Source organism: Neodiprion lecontei, chromosome 2 (assembly GCF_021901455.1).
Source record: "Neodiprion lecontei isolate iyNeoLeco1 chromosome 2, iyNeoLeco1.1, whole genome shotgun sequence".
Lineage (NCBI taxonomy): Eukaryota > Metazoa > Arthropoda > Insecta > Hymenoptera > Diprionidae > Neodiprion > Neodiprion lecontei.
The window spans coordinates 9,633,826-9,646,076 of NC_060261.1; the positions used below are offsets into that span (position 1 = coordinate 9,633,826).

The window sequence follows — 12,251 nt, forward strand, 5'->3', positions numbered from 1 at the left end:
AATTTTTTCCTCATGATAAATATCGGCGCCATATTGTAAAATTGAGTATTCAACTATGCCAGCATGATTAAAAAACAATTGAGTTTTCAGAAAATAATTTCCTGACTAAAATCACCCATCCTAGAACGAAATTGAACGTATCAACTAGATTTTCAACAATTTTGAAGCGATTTGAAGTGAAGATCGAAATCTAATCGTGTTTTTATTTGTAACGGCATTATTTCATATTTTTGTATTTTTAAGATCTTCGTAGCTTTTGGTCACGAATGTAATAATTCTATAAATACTCCATCTAAGAATACAAATCTCATAATAAAATTTTCATGTACCTACAGGAAACCTTTAATGATAGAATAAAACTTTGGATATTTGACTAGTAAATTTTTCTTTTTTCATTTTATAAACAATCTAGATCACCATATACGTGATAGCCATTTCAGGCGGTCGTGAATAGCAGAGTAAAATTAGATGTCAGCGCGGTTCAACGCGTTAAATATAGTAAAACGTAAAAGGGTGTTTCCCCGGTGACATTAATTAAGTAATTACGTCTTTAATTTTCAAGCTAATTCGCGAAGGCTAGACCGCCGTGCTATTACACGCAAATGGCATTGTTATAAATAGAAGAAAAAAAGTTTAATGGTAGGGGTTTCAAACAGCGAAGTATCAAATAGCAAAAAAAGTTTATAATTCTAATTTTCGACGTTACATAAAACGTTCAGAATTGTTAGTCCATAAAAAAAAAAAAAAAAAATTAAATCGTACGAAAAACGCGAATTCTCTACAGATATACAAACGAATTACATTTGTACTTTCAAATAATTTATTCATACATGTGTACAATAATATTTTACTGATTTTTATAACTACATCAAATATACAAGACTTAAGAAAAATTATACAACGCGTGCGGATTGATTATATATACGTATATATTACATTTTACATATATAAATAAAAATGAATACATTATTAATTGTTTTTTGTTTGTTTGTTTTTTTTCAATTGAATTCAATACTGCAATAAGAAATAAATATTGTCGATTGGACAGTATAAATTTATCACAGATTTTTCTTCACATTTATATTATTATTATCATTATCATATTATAATTTGTTGTGTTTTTTTTTTTTCTTCTGTAACTTACTACATATAAAACACAGCTATATACAGTTTACAATTAATCGTTTATATATATATATATCCTTTATTTCAATACCGCGCAGGTCATTCGGCAAAGTGCTTTTTTCAACTTCAACTTCATCGGACCGACGAACAACGTTGTTGAGATAGGGCCGATCAATGCGATACGCTCACTTCTACAATTTTGAGCGCACTCAAGATCAGAATTGCATTTCACCAATATTGTTTAACGGCGTCAAACAGATCGAAGATTTAATTTCTTTTTATACGTACAAAAACGCAAACAATACCATATCAGATAATCTCCGTGGGACCTTAAACCTACATCGCAATTCAGAACTATATGCGTAAATTAAGCCACAGCCAATTGAAGAAGATTGCTCAGGCGTATATGTGTGGTTGTATATACCATGTATAATATGTATGATGTACGTATTCACACACACACGCACTTATATATTTTTAGCATAAAGATAGTTCCCGATTCCTTGTATCCGATGAACGGTTTCTCTTATTCGTCTTCTCGTTACCTTTCAAAAAGTAGCTGCAGCCTGTGTCAGCCTTGATTCTTAATTAGACTATACCTTTAAACGATACTAACGGACTACAAACTAATGAACTCTTCGTGGTGAGCAGTCAACTTATGCAGCGACAAAAATGAATAACAATTGACGAATCGAATAATCGTTTTTCAACTCTCTGACGATAAGTACAATTACTAAAAGTTACACCGTACGTAATTTAACAACTCATTGTTGTGAGACCTTCGATAAAGTAACGTACGTACTCTATCCAAAAGACTTTTCTCCTGTAACCGATTCGATTTGCTATAAGTAGCGCTATAACGTCGTGGTATTTATTCATTTTTTCGGTAAAAATAAACGCTTCTGGAAGAACGACGACTAACGACGAGAAGAAACAAACTAATTCAAATTAGACGACAATTTTCCTCAAAAGAGGAAACGATTCGTCGGTATATCGACGGCGCTTCGACAATTGCTCGGCGGAGGATTCTCATCGTCCGAATTATCATGCCTTCCGACATTCGGCAACGGCTGTTTACTACGCTGATTACGTTTACGTTCAGTCTGTTGCCGGAGCTCTTCTTTGTAGGCAATCGTATCTATCGCTACGAGTTCTTGAAGCCGTTTCTTCAGCGTCGACAATTCGGGTACATCTTCGTGCGACTGGACGGTATCCGATGTGGGTGAATTTTTTGCGTAGAACAAAATGTAGGGGGTGTCGGGTGGTTCGAGACTCTTGAAGTCATCCAGGCTACTGCTCCATACGTAGCTGTCGTTGAACTTGTGCCAGGTATTCTTCGCGTCACAGGCGTAGGTGAAATAGTGTCCGTAATCCATGCTGTATCCGGAATGAACGACAGCTGCGTAAAGGTTGTAAGTCTCCGTAGTAACGCAATTTTGCGACGATACAGGTACCTTGATAGTTTCATTGTACATAACTTTGTGTCTGAGTTTAGTTCTCAATCGACTCTCAGTATCGTAATGAAAGTGTTTCAGTGTAAGTATGAGATGCGACGGTGCCTGTAATATTTTTATTAACCTTTGCGCGTCGCACAGCTTTGTGCACTTGTCGCAACGGTATTTGTTCTCCCCGGTCAGCTTTTCCGGTGTCAAATAGTAATTTATTAGGTCCTGTACAGATATCTCCTGATTCTCAGGTATCTCTGCCGGAAAACAAAGCTGCAAATCACGGAATTTGTCCGTATTATGTGAGTTTGTATCACACTGGGCGCACTGATATGTAATTTCAGACTCCCCGCCAAACACTCGATGAACAAGGAACGCTTGCATGCTGCCTTCCTCTCCTCCGACGGACTGAATCCCACTGTCCGTAGAATTGGAATGCGAATCATTTAGTTGCTGGGTTTGGCCTAAATCCTCACCTGGTAAAACGAGAATATACTTAATACAACATCGGATAAATTTTTCTGAAAAAATAGATTTTTAATCAGGTTTGGACTGACCTGTGCAACTTTCCTAACCATTTTGAAGCGTGAATATTGGCGATACTGAACAATTGCGACATCATTTGTAAAACCGTGATACGAATTTTTCAAGTTTATCAAACTACAATGACAAACTATAGGTATTTAAAAATAGAAAATCGCAATCAAGATCTATTGTGATATTTCTCGTAGGATGCTGTTGTCGTTGCTCTCTCGTTGACGTATCGCACATTTCTAGTTACGCGTTAGATTACAAAAAACGATGTAGTAAACGATGCCAAAAGAGCACGATAGGGAAAATTTTCCATTGAGATCTATGTAGCGTAAATTCTCGAAGTTCGAGTGTAAAAAACACAACAAACAAAGAACAAAGGCTGGCGTATAAGCTGTGACGAAAACGTGATATATTTACGTTGAGTAAAGTCTGCCAACGACTGAGTTTTCCTTTGAAGTACAACACCTTCAGTGAGATCCTCTTCGGTAGTCCAGCGTTTAATAACTGGGCCATCCTCTCCAGCTTCCTCTGTTCCGTCGCTCATCTGTTCGTCGCCCTTTGATTTACGTTCAGTGGTCATTTCCACACCGGTGCAGTGTATGTTGGCAGTTTTCTCCTGCTCGTACAGGACATCCAAGAGATGACTAATCGGTAACAAACATACAGATGCAACATTAATAGATGGTTACTAAATGCGTTTGAACTAAGCAATAATAATAGAATGTGACAAAGCAGTGTGCGATGATATCAAACACAAGTGTGAGACGTCGAGACACACATATCATTTATTTTATGGCAAGTACAATTAGTAAACAAGGATTATGTCGAAAAAAGCAATTACTCTCAAAATACTAACCAGAGAAATTCAGAGCTATCCTGTTGTTGACCAGGCGTAAAATAGGTCGGTCTAGATGCAAATAATATTTCAGTCGGTGCCAGCGACATCCTCTTTGAATAAAGCAGCAAAGCGAATAGATTTTCTAGCTTTCTTAGAAGATGTTGATCAGCGACAGATTCTTCATTGCCCTCTTCTTTGCGATTAAGAACTTTGTAACAGAACTGTCTGGTCATGAAAAGAGCTTGAAGAACGCTGTTCATGTAACAAGTGTTCCCCAAGTTAGTCAGACCCACTTTACCGGCGTTTGACCTAAAACTGGGTGTTTCAAGATTGTACAAGTCGTCTGCCCACACAGAGCCGCCGACTATCTCTTGAACGACTTGCATGCGTGGTTTAACCGGCAAACTGCTCTGGAGAAAGTCGTAGAACGGATAGCCAGGGAACCTAATCATGAGCGCGGTTGATACGTCGACGATGTTTTGTACGCATTCTTTTCCCATTGGAGATGTGTCCTTCAATAGGTGTTGCATCATCGGCTGGATCCTTTTCGATATCTTGTGAAATAAACTCGGAGTACTTTGTTTTTTAAGAACGTGAAATACGATCGAGGACAAATTTTGTCGTCCCATGGGAAGCAGAAGGGCGATGAAGAGTCGCTCCACCGTTGCTTCCGTTACTTCCTTCAAGATGGAGAACTTTGATTTTGCTTCCAGCTCCAATATAAACTCCATAATCCAGATTCCTAGCCGATCTCCCCTCAGCCACTTTGTCGACCATGAACAGAGTATCTTCAACGCTTGAACGAGCTGCTGATCGTTGCGTGATTCCGACAAAATGCATTGCACAGCTTGCGGTATCATCGCCGCATCCACGAGTTGCAGCACAATGACCAGAGCTGGTCCCGGCTCTTCAGTTCTTGACATGTCCGATATTATGTTATAGAACACAGCGAAGCAGGTGATTATCAGGTTGACTCGTTCGGAGCATTCCTCGTTTGAACATAAATGAGTGAGAAATTTTTGTACTTTTGAGGCATTTTCATTGAATTCTGATATCTTTTTGGGCTCGCTGGGTACTTGGAGGTAGGCCAAACGAACAATGATCGCTTCGCATAGTTTGGTGTGATTCGAAGTCATCGGTAGGTAGAATTTGTGCGACAAAAGGACATCGATAATGGAGACTAAGAACGCGATATCTGTGGTAGCTGAATTCTTTATCATAACTGCAACGTTGTTGGTGAGAGGATCACACCTTTCGAAAGTGTCCTCGGAAAAATACTTAGAAAACCAGGTCAATAGCCGTGGTATTTCGCTATAATTTGATACCCATAACTGGTCGTTTAGTATTCTCCTCAATATCGTGCCGTCTTTCAACAAAATTTCGATTCTTTCAAGCAATTCCAACGTTGACCACCCTTTAACAACATCCTGTCTCGTCCCTGACAAGATTAAGCGGAAACATTTCTCAAGTTCTATTGTTATTTCATCCCCGTTCTCCATTATTGCCGATTCTTTTGTCGATAAGTCTCTGGTTGATTAAAGGTCCGAATGAAAGTACCTGACACTAAACAGTTATTAATAAATATTGTCTTTAACCTCAACACGAATGACTACAATTAAAACCAAAGAAATGATTCTCGTATATCGCAACTCACACATACCGAGTTCAGGGCACGCACATCACACTGACCAATTGTGCACAGTGCATACAACCCTGACGCTTAACGCCTATGCGCTTACACACCGTAACACACAGGACGCCGTCTAAGGACGCTTCAGTGGGCAGTGAAATACTTGCCATAAGTTACATGCTTGGTGTAGAACCTAGACAAGAAACTCCACGTCTTGGTTCACGGCGTTATCAATCACGCGTTCAGTGCGTTCCTAAATTCATATTTTTTCAAACTACGTTTTGAAAATCACCTTTTTTCATAGATACCGAGTAGGTTTTATTTGTCACATTTTCAAAACAAAAGAACTGAAAGACTGATCTAATTGATGACTATTAAAAAATAAACCTATCAGCAGTTTTTTCCAAATATTTCCTTTCCAATAGTTGGGAAATTGAAACACACTTGCACCAAAAATAGTACAACACGGCGTCATAATACAACATTCTATTATACGTTGACTGAAGACTCTTCAGTCAGCGTATTATGGCCGTGTTCGTAAATTGACTGCCAGTACTAAAAATTCCCTAGGACAGAGACAGAGCTGTCGCACAAAAAATGAACAATGTACAAAATTCGCTTACGGCAACGCGATACATTTCGGAACCCGCTGAACATCACCGCTGTAAGCTATTTCAGATTCCGACCAATTCGCGGACAGTCGAACTTCGGGAGAGGTTATCAGACCGTCAACCATCCGTCAACCGTCGGTCTGTTTATAGACAATTTCGGTGCTTGGTGCAGAGTGAAACTTAAAGACTGAAATCGTCATTAAGTGTCACTTGACAGTCGATAATGGGTGATATCAAGGCATTTCTGCATCAATGGTGTGCCAAGAATGGACACGATCCACAGTTCGATGTTCGACCGACCGGTAAGCGTTCATTCTCAATGTGTCAAACTGTTGCCTGCTCGATCGGTGAAAAGTTAGCCGTAGTTAAAACTCATCGTTTTTAACTCATTCACTTTACTTTACTTTTTGTCAAAAGGCCCGAAGAATCGACAGAGGTTCTTGTGCGAACTCCGAGTATCCGGCTACAATTATGTTGGTGCTGGTAACTCAACTAACAAAAAAGATGCCCAGGGTAACGCGGCGCGTGATTTTGTGAATTATCTTGTTCGCATGGCGATTGTCAATCCCAATGATATACCTGTGGATATTGGAACTCTTACTTCTGCTGTACCTGCATCAATTGACCTTCCTGGAGACTCGCTCGCCCCAGCGAGACCTGTTTTTCAGGATGGAATGGGCCCTAATGAAATGGGTCAGGCTTACAGACCTTACAACGAAAGGGGACAGGGAAATTATACCTACATCGACAGGATCGCCGAACAAAAGAAGGTTGAGGAGGCAGAGGACCTGGATGTCAATGCTGGAATTCATGGAAATTGGACAATAGAAAATGCCAAGTCCAAACTCCACCAGTTTTTGCAAACTAACAAAATTAATGCAGATTATAAATATACCCCTGTCGGTCCAGATCACACTAGGTACAATTATTGCAGTCATTCGCTTTCTTCTTTATTGATTTTGCGTCATGTATGTGATGTTTACGTGCAATTTTTTCAAGAATGGATTAGGGTTGTATTTCGTACTTAATCCAAATTTTAGTTCATTCCAGCCCAAAAAATCCTTGGCTCACCTCTGATATACATTTCCTTGATTCAGAGACAACCTCACTTTTTTTTCGCAACACATATAGACACATGTAGCTGATTTTTCGGATGCCATTCTTGATGATGAAAAAGTATTTATTGTCCTTTTGTGCTAGACAAGATAATGAACCGAGCAGATCAAGTACAATTCCACTTTCGACTTATTTCTAGTAAATGAAAATTCAGTGTGCGAAATTCACATATATCTGTGTACAATGTGTGGTAAAAAGAAACGGCGATCTTTCAAGTTTTGTAACTTATTAGTTCTGTGCGATTTTAACTAATGATGTATTTTCAGGGCATTTCAGACAAATCTTTGACTATAATTTGTCAAAGATTTATAGGATTTGCTGTGAATGAAAGTTTTATATTGCGATTGTAGTCAAGCGTATAGTTGAAAGCTGCAAGCATAGAGTATACTCATGAAAAGCCTTGACTACTTTATCGATGTACTTATCATTTCTTTTTTTAACTTTTGTTCATCCCTCATTTTCGCTATGCTTGCCAATAATAAATTACCGTGCCTAGTTAAGAAATAATTTTAGAATTGGAAACAACGTGTTCAAAATAATGGTGATATTCGAAGAGACCATTTTGGAGCACACCATCAATATTTAGTGGAGGCCAGCTCACAAGCGTAGAACAAAACGCTTTTGGACAAGCCATTGAATGGAGTATTATCAAAACCTTTATTTCAATAAAGTGATAATGGTTTTGGTGTTGTCACATGCTGCAGCTTAAACAATGTGCTCCAATTTGGTCTCCGTTTACATCAAGTGGTAAGTTCAATGTCCAAAACTCTTTGGCTCACTCCAATAAGTTGACAACAAATTATATTGTATCAAAGTTCTTATTATTCAGACTTGTAATGATTATTCAAATGGCATTATATTTTTGAATTCACAAATATTTATTCATATGTAACCAATTTATTTGAGTTTGTTAAATACTACTGACTCTTACTTGATTGTTCCTTTTCAAACAGTTTTTGTATATTTATTATTCAGGAGTTTCATGGCTGAAATGACGATCTATGTGAAGAAACTTGGACGAAGTATGTACATTCGATAAGTTACACCTTATTAATTGGATTCAAGTGTAAAAACTTAGATAACTGACATAAAATATTTACAGATGTTACAGGGCGAGAAACTGGTTCAAACAAACAGACTGCATCTAAAAGCTGCGCATTGTCTCTTGTCCGACAATTGTATCATCTTGGTATTATTGAAGCGTTCAGTGGAACGTTGAAAAAAAACAAGGAAAGTGAAAATATGAAGCCATATCCGGTTAAAATTGCACCTGAATTGGAAACGCAGGTCCTTGAGGTTTTAGAAAGTCTCGAAGTTGCCCCAATTAGCAATTTTAACGAACCGGTAAGAGCTTAATTATTTGAACCTTTATGCACTTTTGTGGACCTATCATTTATTTCAACATTTCCTTGAAACATGCTATTGGCAGACCTCAACAGAATTCAATTCCAGCAGGCTCAATCGGAAAATTCTGGAGAAAATGCAAGTGTACCAGGTGTATCGTTAATAACAAATCAGGTCTTGGATGACTTTATATCTTCGAAACCGCAACCAGCTGGTGTAGTCAGTTGGTCTCCGCCTCAACCGAACTGGAACCCATGGGTTGGATGTAACATTGACGAAGGGCCCTTGGCCACAATTAGTTTAGACAAAATGTCTGAGGACATTATGCTGGATCAGAGAGATCGACTTCAGCAGGACACGACTCTTCAAAAGACTATACAAGAAAGATCTACCCTTCCCGTGTTCGCCAAACGGAATGAGATCATGGCGGCAATTAATGATAACCCAGTTATCATTATCAGGGGTAATACCGGTTGTGGTAAAACTACGCAAGTTTGTCAGTTCATTCTGGACGACTACATATCTTCGGGTCAAGGCGCGTATTGCAGTATAGCCATCACGCAGCCGAGACGAATCTCTGCTGTATCTGTGGCAGATCGCGTAGCAGTCGAACGTTGCGAGCCGATCGGCCAAGCTGTCGGATATTCTGTGAGGTTTGAATCCTGTCTACCCCGACCTTATGCCAGTATGATGTTCTGCACAGTTGGAGTACTCTTGAGGAAATTGGAAGGTGGTCTCAGAGGTGTTTCTCACGTGATAGTTGATGAAATTCACGAACGTGATGTCAATTCCGACTTCGTTATGGTCGTTCTTCGGGATATGATACACATGTACCCTGAACTAAGAGTAATATTGATGTCAGCTACTATAGATACCACTTTGTTTAGCGAATACTTCAACAAGTGTCCTGTTATTGAAATACCTGGAAGGGCATATCCTGTGCAGCAATATTTCCTCGAAGATTGCGTTCACTTAACTAATTTTGTGCCACCTGCGGACACGCGAAAGCGGAAAAATCGCGACTCTGAGGATATTCCAGGAGATGGAGACCAAGAGGAAAACTACAACAAAATTGTCAGTGGAAATTATTCTATTCAGACGAAAAATGCAATGGCACAAATGAGTGAAAAAGAAATCAGCTTTGAACTTATAGAAGCTCTTTTACAATATGTCAAAACTCAGAACATTCCTGGAGCTGTACTGATTTTCTTACCAGGATGGAATTTAATTTTTGCTTTAATGAAGCACCTGCAGCAACATCCAGCTTTCGGCGGCTCAAGTTATATCATTATTCCGTTGCATTCACAACTGCCACGTGAGGATCAACGCAAAGTATTTGATCCAGTGCCGACAGGTGTCACAAAAATAATTCTCGCTACAAACATTGCTGAAACTTCCATCACCATTAATGACGTTGTATACGTCATCGATTCCTGCAAAGCTAAAATGAAGCTCTTCACTTCGCACAACAATATGACTAACTACGCAACTGTATGGGCTAGCAAAACCAACTTGGAACAACGGAAAGGTCGAGCGGGTCGAGTAAAGCCTGGATTCTGCTTCCACTTATGCTCTCGTGCGCGATTTGAAAAAATGGATGAACACATGACTCCGGAAATGTTCAGAACGCCTTTGCACGAATTGGCCCTCAGCATAAAGTTGTTGAGACTAGGAAGTATTGGACAATTTTTGTCAAAGGCAATTGAACCACCGCCGCTTGACGCAGTCATCGAGGCGGAGGTAATGTTGAGAGGTAAGTCTGTAGTGGTTATTCTTGCTTTGCATTTGAAAATGCAATGCTCACACACTATAAGAAAATTTGAATTGTCTAGAAATGAAGTGTCTGGATGCCAATGATGAACTAACACCTCTCGGAAAAATCTTGGCTCGTTTACCAATCGAACCGCGCCTAGGAAAAATGATGATTCTCGGATGTATATTCAGAATAGGTGATGCGTTGTCTACAATGGCAGCGAACAGTACAACATTCCCAGAAGTCTATAATATGGGCCCTGACATGAGGAGACTTTCTTATCAGCAAAAATGGTTCGCTGGAGCCAGATACAGCGATCATGTGGCTATGCTGCACGCTTTTCAAGCATGGGAAGAAGCTAGAGGTGGCGGAGAATACGCAGAACAGGCCTTTTGTGATTCAAAGAATTTAAGCTTACCCACGCTTAGGGTTACTTGGGAGGCCAAGGTGCGCATCTTTTCAGTCTGTATTCCAGACTATGTTTGAGATCTTATTGAGAACAGAATGCAGGTAAACGAATAAAAGTTCTGTAAAACTGTCTTTTTTTTCTGTAGAATCAACTTCAAGCTCTCTTACAAAGTACTGGTTTTCCCGAAGAAACATTGTGTCCGACGCCATTAAACTATCAGGCTGGTTCAGACGTTCGTCTTGATACGATTACTGCGCTGCTATGCATGGGCCTCTATCCAAATGTTTGTTTTCATAAAGAGAAGCGAAAGGTTCTTACAATGGAGTCCAAGTCTGCATTGATTCACAAGACATCGGTTAATTGCAGCAACTTTGAGCAAAATTTCCCGTTCCCATTCTTCGTCTTTGGCGAGAAGGTAAAAATTTATCCCAACACCGAATATTTTCACACAGAAATATAGCACATATATTGTAATCATTAAAAAAAAAATTTCAGATTAGAACTCGGGCTGTTTCCTGCAAGCAGATGACAATGGTGTCGCCTATTCACTTGCTACTATTTGGTTCTCGCCGAGTAGAATATGTCGATGGCGTAGTGCGACTAGACAACTGGATAAACTTAGAAATGAAACCAGAAACAGCAGCGGCTATTGTTGCGCTAAGACCAGCCTTGGAAAGCTTGGTAATTAGAGCCAGCAAAGATCCAGAAACTATTTTGGAGCTAAGTCCTGTCGAAGAGAAGGTATAAACAGATTTCTACATGACGTTATAAAACGTGATCAAGCCTTGACGTCATTTTGAATTTATGTTAAACAGGTATTGGTAGTGATCAAGGCTCTTTGCGGGATGAACGCCTGTCGTTTTGAAATGGATCAGATAACTGGCGGAGGCTTTCAATCTCGCAGACCACCGAGAGGACACTCAACCGGCTTTGGTTCTGGAGGAGGTAACAGACCGCCGCCGCCTAAAATGATGCGCGGAGGTGGTTTTCAGGGAGATAGAGGCGGGGGTTTTAGTCACGGCGGAGGAAGCAATTACGGTGGTGGAGGTGGAGGCTATGGTGCTCCGGGACGTAGTGGGTACAATGGCAGAGGAGGAGGTGGTTTCAGAGGCAGAGGAAACTGGGGCAGTGGATACCGTGGCGGATATTAACGAGTTATAATTTATCACAGTCCAATGTTGATTACTTAATTTTAAATCAAGTCAAGCGTTATCTCGCGATAATGGTGATAACGTTACGATTTAAGGCACATTGTCAAAGTAGGTAATTTATAATCAGGCAGTGAGTGCTTATGTCACACTTGATGTAATTAAGTTATACATGAGGTTGAATCGTTCCGAATAAAGAAAGTCATTCGAAACAACTTGAGTCTTGTAAATGTCTACAAACTTTTATTTGTGAGCTTGGAATGATTGCCAGTCAAGTTTTAAAGTCTGCGCCCATCAC

General features: G+C 39.6%; 2 protein-coding genes across 6 annotated transcripts; one reads left to right on the forward strand and one right to left on the reverse strand.

Moving 5' to 3' along the window:
• Nucleotides 1–1,000: 1,000 nt before the first annotated feature.
• On the reverse strand, nt 1,001–5,732 carry LOC107218327 (ubiquitin carboxyl-terminal hydrolase 35). Of its 2 annotated transcripts, XM_046731158.1 has the most exons (4): nt 5,603–5,732; nt 3,961–5,505; nt 3,522–3,748; nt 1,001–3,046 (listed from the first exon to the last, which is right to left on the reverse strand). In XM_046731158.1, exons 2-4 carry the CDS (start codon nt 5,439–5,441, stop codon nt 2,091–2,093), a joined length of 2,664 nt encoding a protein of 887 aa, XP_046587114.1. In that variant the 5' UTR covers nt 5,442–5,505; nt 5,603–5,732; the 3' UTR covers nt 1,001–2,090. The 2 variants fall into 2 exon arrangements, with proteins under 2 accessions (XP_046587114.1, XP_015511649.1); XM_015656163.2 differs by having other exon boundaries at nt 3,961–5,725.
• A 500-nt stretch (nt 5,733–6,232) lies between these two features.
• Nucleotides 6,233–12,168, forward strand: LOC107218326 (dosage compensation regulator). Of its 4 annotated transcripts, none has more exons than XM_015656160.2 (9): nt 6,233–6,485; nt 6,601–7,102; nt 8,275–8,321; nt 8,402–8,643; nt 8,752–10,396; nt 10,476–10,843; nt 10,951–11,220; nt 11,301–11,546; nt 11,621–12,168. In XM_015656160.2, exons 1-9 carry the CDS (start codon nt 6,407–6,409, stop codon nt 11,954–11,956), a joined length of 3,735 nt encoding a protein of 1,244 aa, XP_015511646.1. In that variant the 5' UTR covers nt 6,233–6,406; the 3' UTR covers nt 11,957–12,168. The 4 variants fall into 4 exon arrangements, with proteins under 4 accessions (XP_015511646.1, XP_015511647.1, XP_046588463.1 ...); XM_015656161.2 differs by having other exon boundaries at nt 8,755–10,396; XM_015656162.2 differs by lacking the exon at nt 6,233–6,485 and having other exon boundaries at nt 6,966–8,046.
• Nucleotides 12,169–12,251: the final 83 nt, after the last annotated feature.

Coding starts and splice junctions, on each gene's coding strand:
- LOC107218327 (XM_046731158.1), bottom strand. CDS start 5,441: ATGGAGAACGGGGATGAAATAACAATAGAACTTGAGAAATGTTTCCGC. Junction 3,749..3,960: donor GATAGCTCTGAATTTCTCTG/GTTAGTATTTTG, acceptor GTTACCGATTAG/TCATCTCTTGGATGTCCTGT. Junction 3,047..3,521: donor GTTGGCAGACTTTACTCAAC/GTAAATATATCA, acceptor TCGTTTTACCAG/GTGAGGATTTAGGCCAAACC.
- LOC107218326 (XM_015656160.2), top strand. CDS start 6,407: ATGGGTGATATCAAGGCATTTCTGCATCAATGGTGTGCCAAGAATGGA. Junction 8,322..8,401: donor TGTGAAGAAACTTGGACGAA/GTATGTACATTC, acceptor AAATATTTACAG/ATGTTACAGGGCGAGAAACT. Junction 10,397..10,475: donor GGCGGAGGTAATGTTGAGAG/GTAAGTCTGTAG, acceptor TGAATTGTCTAG/AAATGAAGTGTCTGGATGCC.